Raw genomic sequence first — 17,864 nt, 5'->3', positions numbered from 1 at the left:
TTCAAAATCAACAAAAGGACATCAGTGGAAAAACTTGTGAAATCTGAATAGCCTGTTGTTTAGTTCATAGTATTGATGTTAATTTCTTAGTTTTGATAAATGTACCATAGTTATATGAGGTAATGGTGTTAAAAATTGGGTGAAGGATATAAGAGAACTTTGTACCATCTTGGAACTCTTCTGTAAATCTAAAATTATTTAAAAGTAAAAAGTTTTCTTTTAAATTAAACATTTTTGAGTATACTGTGTTTAGTTTTAGACCTTGGTCCTCTTAAACCCAAATACCGATAAAACAACTATAAGACTAAGTGATGTTACGAACCTTTGTATTACATGATGACGGTTCTGAATGTAGTTGTATTCCTTTTCTATACCTCAGTCTCTTCCTTATTTGAATTTACATGATAAAAAGAACCATGAGTGTTTCTTACAGGTAAGTAATTGAAATGCTATTTAAAATGGAAATTTTTTGTGTTTTAAAAATTCTGTGTGGTAGGGTAGTCTTTGATACTTGAGCTTTAAAACTTTGTTATAAGGAATATGTTGTTATAGCCTTTATGACTATATACTGAATGAAAAAGGATTCTAACTCTAGGTCAGAAAGGACTTGTTATTTTTAACTAAATTTTATAGCTTAACTTTTTTTTAGGCTTTTTAAAAAATTAGCATGGGCTGGGCGCGGTGGCTCACGCTTGTAATCCCAGCACTTTGGGAGGCCGAGGTGGGTGGGTCACAAAGTCAGGAGATCAAGACTATCCTGACCAACATGGTGAAACCCCGTCTCTACTAAAAATGCAAAAATTAGCTGGGTGTGGTGGCAGGCACCTGTAGTCCCAGCTACTCAGGAGGCTGAGGCAGGAGAATGACTTGAACCCGGGAGACGGAGGTTGCAGTGAACCAAAATTGTGCCACTGCACTCCTGCCTGGCAACAGAGCGAGACTCTGTCAAATAAATAAATAAATAAATAAATAAATAAATAAATAAATGTCAGATCCCTAATCATCAGAGCTTTTTTATTTACTAGCTTTATGCAAATAGAGTGCTTTGCAGTATAGTACTCAGAGATATTGAAACGTCTTTAACCTAAGAGTCATTGAATTTTAGTCATAGTTAGGTTGACATCAATGTGGTTATTTCAGATTCTTCTGTGTGACTCTTGCGATAGTGGATACCATACTGCCTGCCTTCGCCCTCCTCTGATGATCATCCCAGATGGAGAATGGTTCTGCCCACCTTGCCAACATGTAAGACCCCGCCCACTTGTTTTTCTAGTCTTTGAGTTTGTATTCAAATTAATAACTGTTTAATAGCTACTGAATGAATATTTTTAACCTTCAAAGCAATGTGTAAATAGTATTTACCTCTGTTTAGATTTCTACCTTTTATTAATAGCTTTTAGGTTTTCCTTTTTGTTTTTTTTCCCAAAGCAGTTATCAAAAGCCCTCTAAGTTTTGTAAAATTATGAATGATTTTTTTCTTGTATTTGTTAAAAGCACAAAAAGCACCAAGTGTAGATATGTAGAAGGAAGGATATATGTTTCTTCCTATGTATCACTTTGTTTCATCCTCTTTTTTGGTTTCTACCTACTTTGTATTTGTCAGTAGTTTTTGTAGATGGTGTTATCAGGGTTAGGAGAAACATAGATTCTCTTTCTCTTCTATCTTAGGCAAATTTCTTTTAGAAACTGAAGAATCAGGTTATTTCTGTGCTGCTGTGCTCATTGGTTACTTTTCTCTCACAAACCTACTTTCATTTGACTTAAAAATGATAGATTAGGCCAGACACAGTGGCTCACACCTGTAATCCCAGCACTTTGGGAGGCCGAGATGGGCATATTACAAGGTCAAGAGATCGAGACCATCCTGGCCAACATGGTGAAACCCTGTCTCTACTAAAAATACAAAAATTATCTGGGCGTGGTGGCACACGCCTTTAGTCCAAGCTACTCGGGAGGCTGAGGCAGGAGAATCGCTTGAACCCGGGAGACAGAGGTTGCAGTGAGCCAAGATCACACCATTGTACTCCAGCCTGGCAACAGAGCAAGACTCTGTCTCAAAAAAAAAAAAAAAACCACCACCAGGCATGGTGGCACATAGCTACAGTCCCAGCTCCTTGGGAGGCTGAGGCAGGAGGATCACTCAAGGCCATGAGTTTGAGACCAGCCTGGGCAGCATAGCAAGACCCCATCTCTAAAAAATTTAAAAGTAGTAATAATTATTTTTTTTAAATGATGAAAGTTTGGCCAAGCGTGGTGGCTTATGCCTATAATCCCAGCACTTTGGGAGGCCAAGGCAGGCAGATCACTTGAGGCCAGGAATTCAAGACCAGTCTGACCAACATGACGATATCCCATCTCTACTAAAAGTACAAAAATTAGACAGGCATGGTGGCACACGCCTGTAATCCCTGCTACTTAGAAGACCGAGGCACCAGAATCGCTTGAACCTGGGAGACAGAGGTTGCGGTAAGCCAAGATTGTGCCACTGCACGCCAGCCTGGGTGACAGAGTGAGATCTATCTCAAAAAATAAAATAAAATAAAATGATGAGCTTTATGCATTCTTCAGTGAAATGGGCTTCTGTGGCTTAGCACAGCTTTATTATCAATTACATTTTTCAGCTCTGTTTTGACTCAGTAACTGTGTAGCATTGTTTGTATATTTTTTTACAGTCTCTTTTTTTTTAAGGATAGTCAAGTGAAGCCCTGGGAGTGGAGAAAGAACAAAAAAATCTGTAACTGGTTGTGATCAATTAGTTGTAAATACCACAGCACTCACACCAGCCCAGTCTCCTTTTTTAAAAAATAGTTTTTGGCATCATTATGTTATATCGTACGTATAACCTTCTCCCTTTAAAACATCTTGGGATCTTTTTTAAAAAGTATAATCACTGTTACATACACATGTTGAACCAAATGCTGTTTTAAACATTGACTATTGCCAGTAGGATAGGCACAGAATGCGTTTCTTTTGGCAAAGCTATATGTTTCTTTAACGTGTGCTTTATTTCAAAGGTACTGTGCTCATCTTCTGTTCAAAAGGTGTGTTTAAACACAATAAAAGCTTCATTGTTCACTTACTATGTGGTCCGTTACCAGCTCTCAGAGCCCACTACCCATGAAGTTAACATGTATGTAATAAATGATTGCTAAAAGTTGTTTAAAATGACTCTTATCTATTTTGCTTCTTCAGAAACTGCTCTGTGAAAAATTAGAGGAACAGTTGCAGGATTTGGATGTTGCCTTAAAGAAGAAAGAGCGTGCCGAACGAAGGTATTTTTATATGTGTGTTAATGTTTTGTTTGGGAATATGAGAGCAGAATTGTCTCACTGTATGGATAAATGGATCCATCTAAAACAAGGATTGGCATACTGTGGCCTGTGGGCCAAATCCAGCCTCCTTTTTGTTTTTGTACTGCCTGCTAACTAAGAATGTTTTTTATGTTTTTAAATGATTGGGGGGAAAAAACTAGAATCATATTTCATGACACATGAAAATTATATGATACTCAAATTTTATTGTCTGTGAATAAAGTTTTGTTGAACGCAACCTTGCTCATTTGTTTGTATATTGTCTGTGGCTACTTTTGCCCTGTGACAGCAGCATTGAGTAGTTGGAACAGAGACCTTATGACCTGCCAAGATTGCATGCTTATTATCTTTCCTTTTATAGGAAATGTTTGCCAACTTTCTATCTGAAGTATTTATCAGAAGTAGCTGGGCATGGTGGCTCCCGCCTGTAATCCCAGCACTTTGAGAGGCCGAGGCAGGCAGATCACCTGAGGTCAGCCTGGCCAACATGGTGAAACCCTGTCCCTACTAAAAATACAAAAATCAGCTGGGCGTGGTGTCGCACACCTGTAGTCCCAACTACTCGGAGGCTGAGGCAGGAGAATCGTTGCAGTGAGCCAAGATCACGCCACTGCACTGCAGCCTGGGCAAGAGTGAGACTCTGTCTCAAAATAAATAAATAAATGAATAAATAAAGTATTTGTCAGAACCTTCTCTGAATAAATATTGGCCCAAATATTGTGGAGGGTATGTCCATAACTAAGTATTGTAGAGAATACAAAAAAACTATAAGAACGGGTCTGTAATTCAGTTATCCCTGTCATCTCCTTGGGTGGGCAGCTAACATTGGTGAAATAAAGAGTATTAAATGGTGAATTGTGTCCTACTGACTGTAAGAGATGCCCCTCTTTTCAATATAGCATTGCAGTGGTGGTCTTAAGCAGTTGGAGAAGGTTTGTTTTTTTTTTTTTTTTTGAGATGGAGTCTCGCTCTGTTGCCCAGACTGGAGTGCAGTGGCACAGTCTCGGCTCATGGCAACCTCCATCTCCCAGGTTCAAGTGATTTTTTTGCCTCAGCCTCCTGAGTAGCTGGGACTACAGGCACCCGCCACCACGCCTGGCTAATTTTTGTATTTTTAGTAGAGAAGGGATTTCACCATACTGGCCAGGCTAGTCTCGAACTGCTGACCTTGTGATTCACCCGCCTTGGCCTTCCAAAGAGCTGGGATTACAGGCGTGAGCCACTGTGCCCAGCCTGGAGAAGGGTTCTTAGATGAAGATCTTAAGACTGAACTTGAGCCTACTCTTTAAAAGGGGATTCATAATCAGGACAATAGTTCATATTTATTTGTACCTTCTTTAATTAATCTATTTCTGAACATTCATTTTCACCTACTGTATACCAAACTGAAGAGGAAATATCAAAAACAAAGCTCTTGTTTACATGGAACTCACCTTCTATTAGAGAATACAGACATATGAACCAATAATATAGTACAGACATATGAACCAATGATACGATAAAATGGAAAAGTGGAGATATATTAAAAGCAATACAGGAACATGGTGGAGGAGCATTTTAGTTCTCATAGGATTTGGGGTTCTCAAGAGAGGCCTTGTAAGATAAATTGAGATTATACCGATGAACATATTTCAGACAAAGAGCACAAACATGAGCAAAGGCAAAGTGTAAAAGTGACAGTAGAGGTATGGTAGGAGATAGATTTTTGTAAAAGCTGAGTAAGGCCAAATTGTGAATAGCTTTCCAGGTTGGGGAATTTGACTTATTCTCTATAGAAAGTGGGGCGGCCATCAAAGGAGACATATGTAAGTATATCTTTATTTCAGAAAAAAATGCTCTGGTAACAGAAGAATGAAATAGAGTTGGGACTGTTGGAATAGCAAACCTGAGAGTCTGTAAGGCCTGAATTAGGGCAGGCATTGTGATAATAAGGTGGAGGTGTTGGGGAGAATTTTCAGAGGGTTAATCTGTCATAGGACTTGATGCTCGTTTATACACTAGTATGATTGAGGAAATCTAAGCATTATCTCCTGATTTTACCTTCATTTGCTACTTCTTTACCTTATATCCCCTGACTCATAGTCTCGCCCTCCAAATTTAGCTTGCCTTAAGGCAATCAGCTTGTCCCATAATCCTCTCACTTTACCTTGTGCAAAGGTGAACCTTAAAAATGGATTCAGCCTCCAGAACCTAAAGGTTTTGTTTTTTTTACTACCCAGTTTGAGCACTCTGGCTCGTAATGGATGCTACTTAGTTTAAAGGCAAGTTAATCTCTCAAATTGACTAGGACATAAAAGTACTTTGAATTGAGAAATGCTAGGTTATTTCTTTCTTTCTTTTTTTTGAACACAGGGTCTCACTATGTTGCCCAGGCTGGTCTTGGAACTCCTGGGCTCAAGGGATCCTCCTGCCCCAGCCTCCCAAGTGGGAGGGACTACAGGTGCCCATCACCACACCCAGCTAAACCTTGGGTTATTTCCATAAACTACTTGTGTTTCAGATATTTGGAATATTTTCCAAGAACATTTTAAAAAATAAAGAATGATCCTGTATGAAATTACTAGGACTATTTTGATGTGCTGTTTCTCTTGTTTTTATTTTTGACACTGCAAAAGATGTAACTAAAGGTATTTAAATTAAATCACGAATAAAAACTAGATTTTTCCTTTGCCTCCATCTTGCTCAAATCTGTTTATCCTTTTCAGAAATTAGCAGTTTTCCCATGTCCTGAAGCTGATTTGTCTCAGAAATGTAGATAGCTAATAGGCTCATCCACTAAGGAAGAGAATTTTGTTTTGTTTTGTTTTGTTTTGAGACGGAGTCTTGCTCCGTCACCCAGGCTGGAGTTCAGGTGCAGTGGCAGGGTCTCAGCTCACTGCAACCTCTGCCTCCTGGGTTCAAGCGATTCTTCTGCCTCAGCCTCTTGAGTAGCTGGGATTACAGGCACGCGCCACAATGCCCAGCTAATTTTTGTATTTTTAGTAGAGACGGGGATTTCACCATGTTGGCCAGGCTGGTCTTGAACTCCTGACCTCAAGTGATCCACCTGCCTTGGCCTACCAAAGTGCTGAGATTACAGTCATGAGCCACTACTCCCAGCTGAGAGCGTATTCTTTCTAAAAGCCAAGAATGTAAACCACTAAGAATTTCTTACCTACTTATTCTTTGGAGCCCTTTGATGCTTATACCATTTATATGTGTAAAAGCTTGGTGAAAAAATTTTGACAACAGCCTCATATACTATAGGATATGCCATGCAATTATGAAATATTTTGATTTTTAGAAATTTTTATTTTAAAGTATGCCACAATATTTGTTTATATTACTGTCTCCAATTTACTAGTTCCTTTACTTTCTCTCCTACTCTAGGTAATCCTCTTTATTTAAATGTCATCCTTTTTATTTTTTGGAGACAGAGTCTCTCTTTGTCACCCAGGCTAGAGTGCAGTGGCACGATAACTGCAACCTCTGCCTCCCATCTTTAAGTGATCCTCCCACCTCAGCCTCCTGAGTAGCTTGGACCACAGGCACACGCCACCACACCCGGCTAATTTTTGTATTTTTTACTACAGATGGGGTTTTGCCATGTTGGCCAGGTTGGTCTCAAATGCCTAGCCTCAAGTGATCTACCCAAGGTTACCCAAGGTGGGTAACCTTGGCCTGCCAAAATTATGGGTTTACAGGCATGAGCTACCACACCCGGCTTTAAATGTTATCCTTTAAGAGGACATCTGTAATTATGACTTTATATCATATACTAAGTTCTCAGATTGTGTATAGAAAAGAAAGGAAAGTTACTGTTACAGGAAGACCAGTCTGGCACAGAGCCAGTTAACGGATTGTTGTTGGTGTTTGCTGATTCTCCCTAATAACCTGGTTAACAAAGCTTTTGTTGTATATAGTTCCTAGAATACAAGTATGTGTGTGTGTGCATGTATACACACACGTATATGAATCTTAGGATCTCTAAACAGCAAAATATGTGTTTCTAAAATAAATATTAGCTGTAAATTCTAGCCATCGTCATTCAGTTTTCTAAAGTAAGCACTTATATTCACATTTTAAAAATCTGTGAAATAACTTATTTAGCATTCATCCTAGCAGCTTAGAGGTGTACTTACTCCCTATGTCATAATACAAGAGCATTTTACTCCCTGTTTACTCCCTAAGCAACCCTTGTTTATGCAGTCATTCAACATTTAAGCAACATGTATTGGGTACCTACTTTATGCCAATGAGTGTAATCAAATGAGGAAGTATATAATGTGGTCTTTACCATAGAGGTCTCTACAGTCTTGTGGAAAAGAGGGATGGATATACATTTCAGTGAGTATTTAGTGGCTAGCCAGCAACTGTCTACAGACCTGATGGTGTGATGCTCTGTGAAATCTGATGTTTTAGAAGTCCACTGAATGATTTTTAAACATACCAGTTTTAATAGCATCACAACCTATCTCTAAAAAGACCATGAATATTCTTGTTAGCAGGGCACTAAAGGCTGCACTCTAAAAGACCTAGCCAGCTGGATACATTAATATCCTTATATAAGGAACATTACAAGCAGAGAGAGACAGAATGATTACTATTTCAGTTCAGTTCAATTTAACATACAGAGGCATGTCAGAGCTCAGCTGTTCTTGAATTGGATTAACTTTGAGAGAACCAGGGAAAACACCTGCTTTTTTTTTTTTTTTTTTTTTTGAGACAGGGTCTCACTCTTGATGCCCAGGCTGGAGTGCAGTGGCATGATCAAAGCTCACTGCAACCTCCAACTCCTGAGTTCAAGTAATCTTCCCATCTCAGCCTTCTGAGTAGCTGGGACAATAGGTGTGTGCCACCATACCTGGCCAATTTTTATTTTTTCAATTTTTATAGAAACAGGCGTCTCACTGTGTTGCCCAGCTGGTCTTGAATTCCCAGCGTCGGGGGACCTCCTGCTTTGGATTACAGGCATGAGCCACCACACCCAGCCATCCTGCTGTTTTTTTAATATGTAATTTAATTAAAATCAACAAAGGTTTGTTTCTTGGAAATGAAACTATGGAGATGTCATTGGCTCAAGTCTGTATTTCCTGGCTCTAGTTATCTTCAGTTGTGGCCTTCTAGAGCACAGAGCTATACGTCTGCATTGCTTTTTTCTCTTTCAACAGCAAGGAATGAATGGTCTCAGTGTCATTCACTGGGACCTTGATAAGGTTTTGTTTACATAATTTTTATAGCAATATTTATTACCATGAGATTATAATTGTTTATACATACACCCAAAATATTACTAAAAACTTTCTCCAGCATAACAAAGATCTAACTTGTCTAATCAAAGGTGGCTTTCCATCTAATCTTATCAACTTGTCACATGACTCTTGATGAAGTTGCTTGTCTTATTTCAGTTATAGGTTTTATTTCACCAATGTAAGTCATTTCTGAAAGATATTGTTATCTTAACCCTAGGAAATGTTGAGCTCCCCACACATACTAATACTATATTAAAGTTTTATACTTAATAGCTAACGTGGGCCAGGAGCAGTGGTCACACCTATAATCCCAGCACTTTGAGAGGCCAAGGTGGGTGGATCGCTTGAGGCCAGGAATTTGAGACCAGCCTGGCCAACATGGCAAAACCCCATCTCCACTAAAAATACAAAAATTAGCTGGTTGTGGTGGCTCTCACCTGTAATCCCAGCTACTTGCAAGGCTGAGGCAGTAGAATCACTTGAACCTGGGAAGTAGAGGTTGCAGTGAGCTAAGATTACGCCACTGCACTCCACCCTGGGCAAGAGAGTGAGACCTTGTCTATAAATAAATAAATAAATAAATAATAGCTAACATTTCTGTGACTTACCCTCTGCTGTTAACGTGAAATTGTAATTTTAACATTATGTGTATTCATGATGTTTACATAACAGTTTTATTTTCTGCAAATCTCATGTATTTTGTTTGTTTTTCACCTAAAGAAAAGAACGCTTGGTGTATGTTGGTATCAGTATTGAAAACATCATTCCTCCACAAGTAAGTTTCTGATTTGTAATGTTTTTAAATGGGAGATTGTCATAATTGCTCTAAAATTTTACCCACCTTATGTAATGTTAGTGGTTTTATTTATTTATTTATTTGTTTGTTTATTTATTTATTTATTTCGAGATGGAGTTTCGTTCTTGTTGCCCAGACTGGAGTGCAATGGCGCAATCTCGGCTCACTGCAGTGTCTGCCTCCTGGGTTCAAGCAATTCTCCTGCCTCAGCCTCCTGAGTAGCTGGGATTACAGGTGCCCGCCACCATACCGGCTAATTTTTGTATTTTTAGTACAGACGGGGTTTCACCATGTTGGCCAGGATGGTCTCGAACTCCTGACCTCAGGTGATCTGCCTGTCTTGGTCTCCCAAAGTGCTGGGATTATAGGTGTGAGCCACTGCTCCTGGACAGTGGTTTTAAATCTATGATATACCAGTATTAAAAATGGAAATTTAAGACCTTCGAGAAATCACCCATAATCCCTCATGATTGAAATTTTATGTATGCAGGTAACTCCAAAATGTGATATCACATCTAAACTAAACTTACAGCTTTTACCTTTGGAGTATGTTTTCTGTTTTTACACTGAACTTTATAATGTGTTGTTAGCTTGTTTTGCATGCTGTTTATGTAAAATGACTAAAGAAGAGTTTGGGGAGATTTGATTTTTAATTTTTATTTTGGGGATTGTTGAAAACTTCAGTTTGTATTTTTCAACACAGTTTGGGTTTTTTGAAGGATTACCTTTGTTTTGAATTTATTAGTCTAATTTATAACTAAGGTGGGTATATCATGAGTGAAAGTGCATAAAATGTGGCTTTGTAATTTACATAATTTGTAATTTTTGCAGTTTGTAAAAATGTGTATAAGTAATTTCATTCCGGCTGAATTAAATCACAAGCTTAAATGGCCTGTCAGGTTATTTCCTTGAGTAGCAACCCCTTTCTTCTAAATCTTTCATTCATGCAGCATACCTGTTGAACATCTTCTGTTGCAAATTAAATTATTTATCAATGGAAAAACTTCATCATGACTGTTTTAAAACAAGTACTGGTTATAAACTCACAAAAGCATAAGAATTTTAATACAGAAGGATTTCATCCTTTAATCACCAGCATTCTTTTTAATCTGTATACTCAGTGTTGCCATGTTTATTCACTTTTGGAGGGGATCATCTCAAACTTTTTCAGACCTTTCACATGTGCTACCTAAATGGAGATTACGAAACTGTTTATCCCAAGGAACTTTGTTCTGCATAAGGAATAACCTCTATGCTTATTATCATATTTTTTAAGGAGCCAGACTTTTCTGAAGATCAAGAAGAAAAGAAAAAAGATTCAAAAAAATCCAAAGCAAACTTGCTTGAAAGGAGGTCAACAAGAACAAGGAAATGTATAAGCTACAGGTATGAAGTGTATGGAAATGTCTACAGCAAAAGAGGATTTATTTTGCAAGTACACAGCATGATCCAGAAGTATATGCTTTTCCTATCATGCTGATTATTGCAGTTGTATATATATTTCTTGCCTTCCATCTTTAGTCATAGAATTTCTTTTTTCTTTTTTCTTTTTTTTTTGAGACTGAGTCTCACTCTTGTTGGCCAGGCTGGTCTCGAATGCCTGACCTCTGGTGATTTGCCCTCCTCAGCCTCCCAAAGTGCTGGGATTACAGCCATGAGCCACCGCGCCCGGCCTAGTCATATAATTTTAGAGCAGAGTGATCCTTTCCAAATGTAAATCTGTTCATGTCATCCTCTTTTGCTTTAACATACTTTATCAGATTTCCATAGCTCTTGGGTTAAGGATTGTTTTGTTTTGTTTTTTCCGAGATGGAGTCTTGCTCTGTCACCAGGCTGGAGTGCAGTGGCACCATCTCGGCTCACTGCAACCTCCACCTCTCGGGTTCAAGCGATTCTCGTGCCTCAGCCTCCCACGTAGCTGGGACTACAGGCGCCCGCCACCACGCCCAGCTAATTTTTGTATTTTTAGTAGAGACGGGGTTTCACCATGTTGGCCAGGATAGTCTCAACCTCTTGACCTGGTAATCCGCCTGCTTCAGCCTCCCGAAGTGCTGGGATTACAGGCATGAGCCACCACACCCAGCCAAGCATTGATACTTTTAACAAGGCCAGTAAGGCACTGCATAGTCTCATCTCTACTTCCCTCTCCAACTCTATCTTATCACATTCTCCCTTACACTCTCTGCATTTGCTGCATCGCCTTTTAGTCCCTTTGCACATGCTGTTTACCTGCTTTCCTTTTCAGTTTTAGCTTGTTAACCTCCTGTAGATCAAATCCCCCCCATTATATGCCTTCATAGCAACCAGTTTTTTTTTCCCTGAAAGCACTTACAATTGTAATGAGTGTGGTTGTGATGATTTATTAACATTTTTCTTCATCACTAGATTGTTAGCATGAAGGTAAGGACCATGTCTGTTTTACGTGGACTTGTGTCCCCTATACCTAGCATAGTGCTGACAGATAGTTAATGCTCCATAAGTACCTAGTGAAAGAATCAGTAAATATTACCTGGTTTACCTTTTAACACCAAAGATACCAGAGAGATTTTTTCCATGGTCACTGTTAGTAGCTATTCCTAGAAATCTTATCTTCTAAAACCCTATCTTCCATTCTAGTGTTCTTTCCACTAAATCATGCTGTCTCATTCAAATAATAAATAAATTATATTTTAGTTATTTTAGATCATTTTTTGGCCTACAGCTTCTAAAATCTGCTGGGATAACACCAAATCAGTTTTTTAACTTGAATAACTGGAAAAGGAAAACAGTGGATTTTATGAAACTCTTAACTTTGAACTTGCTTCTTATTTATAAACTTGCATCAGTAATCATGGAGGAATTTGCTTCTATTGTTAGTGTTAAAACTTTATAAAAATATGGTAGAATCAGTAAGGGTAAAATCCCATATATACAGGAATAGTGCCCATCCTAGTCTTTAAAAAAATACTTCAAAAAATAAAAAGTTTTCTTCTGTATGTATGAAGTCAAAGCTGACAGATGGAAAGTGCAAATATGAAGTCAGTTCTGCTGCAACATAACATGTATTTTTAAAAATCACCATGCTGTGCAAAATTATACAGGAAAAACCATAGAGATTATGGAAAATATGGGGTTAGAGACATACATTAAAAACTTCATTAGCGATGCATTAAAAAAGATAGGAATTTACTAAAAATGGGAGCGCCATTTGACATATGTTAAGTAAGTAAGAAATACATAAATACTGCATTAACTATGGCGTTTTATACTGAAAAAAGACCTGAAGCTTGTCTGTGGAAGCAGAGAATTGTAGTTTGTAAATTATGGTGTGGTGGCAGAAGGAGGTTTATCTGAAATCAGAAAAGTATAACATCAGATGCAAAAGGCTGTAGTTTTATTATAACACATAGTGAAGTGATGTTACTGGTAGATGTCTTAGGTATGTGTGTTTTGTAGATTCCTGGGCAACTCATTTCAGCTAGGTGCAGTTTTCTGCATTCACCTAGTGTTTCTCACAAATGAAATTGCACATAAATTGGCTGGGCATGGTGGCTTACACTTGAAATCCCAGTACTTTGGGAGACTGAGGCAGGAGGATCGTTTCAGCCCAAAAGTTCAAGACCATCCTGGGCATCATAGAGAGACTCTGTAAGAGAGAGGGTGGCAGGGAAGAGGGAAGGAAAGGGGAAAGTAAGGAAGGAGGGAAGGAAGGAAATTGCACATAAGCATGTATGAATGAAATACATATCATGTTTGAGTTGTTTTGTAATATGTCAGTCATTTTGGAACTAGGTAGAGTATAAATAAATGCATTACACAATACATTTTATATGAAAATACATAGTTTACCCTAAATTCCGATTTTAGTCGTTCATGATTTTAGAGCTTAAAGGGATAATCTGTGTTAATCCACCATGACAGATGAGACAACCAAGACCAAGGGACTATAGATACATGGAGTGTTGTATTCAGAAATCTTTTATCTGAAGCTCTGCATCTGGGATATAAATCAAGGCTGTTTAGTTGCATTAAAAATGACTTAGATTATCATTAAGGCAAGAGTGGGATGTTTCATTCTTTGTGAAATAGTTTCAGATGCCTGAAGTTTCTGATGGTCTTTGATTTTAGCGAACAAATTTCTCAGAAAGTAGTCACTCAAAGAAATAGGTTATTATGCCACCTTACAGCTGCACCCTGTCCTCAGAACAAATGCTGTTTTCAGTTAATTTTGCATCTGGCATCTGGCTTTATATGTATCTGCTATTCTACCCTAGTGAATGGATGTGCTGAGTTTTACTTTCTCAGAACTTAAGACAAATCCACACTGCAGCTACAAGAATGTTTCTCATAATATTGCAATTGTGAAAAATTGGAAATAAACTGTTTTAACTAAATATGATACATCTGTAAGGTGAGATACTATGCAGCCAGTAAAAATTACATTGTAAAAGAAGAGCTCTCCATCTGAAATTTGTGAGTCCTTTGAAATTATATATTCTAACTCAGAAGGCAGGATGTTTAGTTTTTAGAGATGGGGTCTTGTTATGTTGCCTAGACTGGACTCCCAACTCCTGGGCTCAAGCCATCCTACTGCCTCAGCCTCCCAAGTAGTTGGGACTATGGGTGTATACAGCCACTTCCAGCCTCCAGCTTTTAGTCTTTTTTCTTTTTTTGAGACAGGATTTCACTCTGTCACACAGGCTGGAGTGCAGTGGCATGATCACAGCTCACTGCGGCCTCGAACTCCTATCCACAAGCAGTCCTACTGCCTCAGCTTCCCAGAGTGCTAGGACTACAGGCACACATCACCACACCTGGCTAATTTTTTTAATTTTTAATTTTTGTAGATACAGGGTCTCACCATATAGCCCAGATTGGTCTCAACCTCCTGGGCTCAAGTTATACTCCTGCCTCAGCCTCTCAAGAGTGCTGAGCCACTGCACCCAGCCCCAGCTTTTAGTTTTGATGCTGTTGTTAATCCATTGTGTGCCCGTAATCCCACCCTCTTCAATATAATATACTCTGGTGATGGAAATATTCTATTTCTTTGATGTCTGATATGGTGGCCATAGCCATATGTGACTATTGAATACTTGAATTATGTCTAGTGAGGAACAGAATTTTAAATTTTAATGAATTTAAATATAAATAGCCACACAGGCTAGTAATTACCATTTTTAGCGTAGATTTAAACAAGTTACTTCATCCTTTTGGCTGAGCCCTGAAGTAAAAGGCATTTTATATGTGAAGAAATCTTAGGAATCCTTTAGTCTTGATCCTTTTCTTTAAGTCAAGGTAAACAGCTTCAAGAAATACTTTTACCTAGTTCTAAAATTTTAACCATTTGTGTATGAATTTCAGTTATAATATAATTTTCAATAGCAGTAATAATATAGCCCTATTATTGGGACTTTTTTTCTTTTCTTTCTTTTTTTTTTTTTTTTTTTTTTTTTTTTTGAGACAGGGTCTCGCTCTGTCCCCCAGGCTGGAGTGCAGTGGTGCATTCTCGGCTTACTGCATCCTCTGCCTCTTGGGCTCAAGCAATCCTCTTGTCTCGGCCCCCCAAGTAGCTGGAACTACAGGCACGCCCCACACACCCAGCTAATTTTTTGTATTCTTTATAGAGACAGGGGTTCACCATGTTGCCCAAGCTGGTCTTGAACTCCTGGGCTCAAGTGATCTGCCTGCCTTGGCCTCCCAAAGTGCTGAGATTACAGATGTAAGCCACTGTGCCCAGACATATTATTAGGACTTAATAGTATTTATGGAACTGTAATTTTGTTTTACTTACTTTGCCATGTGATTTGTATAATTAGGAGTTGGCAAATTATGGCCTGTGGGCCAAATTCAGCTCACTTCTAGTTTTTGTACAACGTGACCTCAAAGTGGTTTTTATAAATGCTTGAAGAAAAGGATCAAAAGAAAAATGATATCCTGTGAAAATTATATGGAAATTACCTATAATTCAAATTTTAATGCTCATAAAGTTTTATTGAAACATGTCTGTATCATTTACTTACATGTTGTCCGTAGCTGCTTTGCACTACAATAGCAGAGTTGAGTAGTTACAACAGAGACTGCATTGTCTGAAAAGCCTAAAATATTTACCATCTGGCCCTTTATAAAAATTTTTGCTGATATTGCCTCAGTCTAATTTGGCTGCTATCACAAAGTAACCGTAAACTGGATAGCCTATAATCAACAGAAATTTATTTATTGCGGTTCTAGAAACTAGGAAGTCCAAGGTCAAGATACTGGCAGGTATGCTGTCTGGTGAGGGCCTGCTTTCTGGTTCATAGATGGCACCTTCTAGGGTGTTCTTAATCACGGAAGGGATGAGGGGACTTTTTAGGGTAGACCCAATGCCTAGTGAAGGCCTGCTCCTTCATAGATGGCCATCTTCTCACTGTGACCCCATATGGTGAAAGAAACAAAGGGTCTCTCTCTGGCTTCTTTTATATGGGCACTAATCTTATACATGAGGGCTCTGCCAAAGACCCCACCTCCTAATACCATCACCTTGAGATTTAATATTTCAACATGGGGATTTTGAGGGGACATAAACAATCAGACAGTAACAGACATCTGCTAAAGGTAATCTTTAAAAATAAAAGGACAGCTGGGTGCAGTGGCTCACGCCTGTAATCCCAGCACTTTGGGAGACTGAGGCGGGCAGATCATGAGGTCAAGATCGAGACCATTCTGGCCAACATGGTGAAACCCCGTCTCTACTAAAAGTACAAAAATTAGCTGGATTTGGTGGCACGCGTCTGTAGTCCCAGCTACTCGGGAGGCTGAGGCTGGAGAATCCCTTGAACCCGGGAGGCAGAGGTTGCAGTGAGCCGAGATGGCGCCACTGCACTCCAGCCTGGCAACAAAGCGAGACTCCGTCTCAAAAATAAATAAATAAAAATAATTAAAAAAAAAAAAAAAAGCCAGGACAGGCTATAATGTGATCATTGTGTATATTTTAGATTTGATGAGTTTGATGAAGCAATTGATGAAGCTATTGAAGATGACATCAAAGAAGCCGATGGAGGAGGTATGTGTTTGTCGTTCTCTCTTCTTCATAGAACTCTGCCAAGAAGTTCATTCAGGTCCCCAAATTAAGGCAGTGAGCATATGTTTTTATTCTCTTTCCCGTTATGTATCATGATTAGTACTGATGTTAGTTGTCTCAGATTTAGAGTAATTTGTGGATACAATGTCAGTGTATAGACTCAGATCTTACTAACTACTTTTAAAGCAGTTTTGTTTTACAAGCTGATATAAAACATTGATGTTCCTTCATAGGTTAAAAAATTTACTTCTGATTCCATATAGAAAACTGAGGAAACTTTTCAGTTGTCTTTGAGACTACAAAGTCTCAAAAATTATGGATAATCAGAACCAAAATAATTTAAACCAAAAGTTTTTAAGTTACCCTATTAAAAATTGGTTTCTTAATTTCATAGTCTTTAGTAAGTGGCATTAAAATAGAAGAACTTGAAGATAATTTAATTAAAGCACTATTAGCCAATGCTCCAATATGGAACATTCTGGTTTCTACTTAGTTATTATGAAAACTCTGGAAAAGATTAATAAGTAGATTGTTTAAGGCTTTTCCAGAGATGTATGTTTTATTTACATTTTTGCTGCTGAATTCTCACTTTTTCTGTCCTGCAAACACTGTTTTTAAAAACTCTATTGGCCTCTTTCTAAAGCCTTGTCCAAAAGACAGCTTTCAAGAAGAGATTCTTGAGTGACTGCTCATAGGTATGAGGTTTCTTTTTTGGGTGATGAAAATGTTCTGGAGTTAGGTAGTGGTGATGGTTGCACAACTTTGTGACTATACTAAAAATGTCTGAATTGTACACTTTAAGAGGGTGAATATTGCGGTGTGTGAATTATATAAAAATTTAAAAAACGAGGTTCCCTACATAGTAAACTTCTCTTCAGTAGGGTAAACGAATGCTAAAACTCTGAGACCTCTGTCAGCTGAAGTCATAAGAAAACTGCATATTTGTTGGAAGAAAATAAAGAAATGAAGAGCTGCTAAGCATGAATAAGGACTGTCTCTAGAAATTAAAGGGAAGCTTTTAATAAACACATATTTTTCTCTCCCCGAACTTCCCTCCCCCAAATTCAGGAGTTGGCCGAGGAAAAGATATCTCCACCATCACAGGTCATCGTGGGAAAGACATCTCTACTATTTTGGATGAAGAAAGAAAAGAAAATAAACGACCCCAGAGGGCAGCTGCTGCTCGAAGGAAGAAACGCCGGCGATTAAATGATCTGGACAGTGATAGCAACCTGGATGAAGAAGAGAGCGAGGATGAATTCAAGATCAGTGATGGGTGTGTGGTCTCCTACTAGGCCCCGATCCCTAGATACCAGCAGGAACAGGACTGGGCTAGCAGAGAGGCTTGCCCATGCTGTGATGAGGGTTTTCTTCTTCATGTACATAGACAACCTCTGTTTATTTTCAGGATATTTAAAGCAGATTCAAGAATACTAATTTTGGCCCATTTTTAAAGTTTAGAACAGAAAATAGATTTATGGTTGTTT

General features: G+C 38.5%; 1 protein-coding gene across 2 annotated transcripts in view; it reads left to right on the top strand.

Annotated features, from left to right (window-relative positions):
- The window catches only part of RSF1 (remodeling and spacing factor 1), a 160,925-nt gene that overhangs the window by 126,328 nt on the left and 16,733 nt on the right, over nt 1-17,864 (top strand). For both annotated transcript variants that reach the window (XM_008960238.4, XM_003808137.5), the window contains exons 8-13: nt 1,141-1,245; nt 3,193-3,272; nt 9,263-9,317; nt 10,615-10,724; nt 16,292-16,359; nt 17,446-17,653. In XM_008960238.4, the coding sequence (XP_008958486.1) occupies nt 1,141-1,245; nt 3,193-3,272; nt 9,263-9,317; nt 10,615-10,724; nt 16,292-16,359; nt 17,446-17,653 (626 nt within the window). The remainder of the gene's footprint in view (nt 1-1,140; nt 1,246-3,192; nt 3,273-9,262; nt 9,318-10,614; nt 10,725-16,291; nt 16,360-17,445; nt 17,654-17,864) is intronic.

Source organism: Pan paniscus, chromosome 9 (genome assembly GCF_029289425.2).
Source record: "Pan paniscus chromosome 9, NHGRI_mPanPan1-v2.0_pri, whole genome shotgun sequence".
NCBI classification, from domain to species: Eukaryota; Metazoa; Chordata; class Mammalia; order Primates; family Hominidae; genus Pan; species Pan paniscus.
Note: the sequence above shows the minus strand (reverse complement) of the source record. Positions and strands in the feature narration are given on the sequence as shown.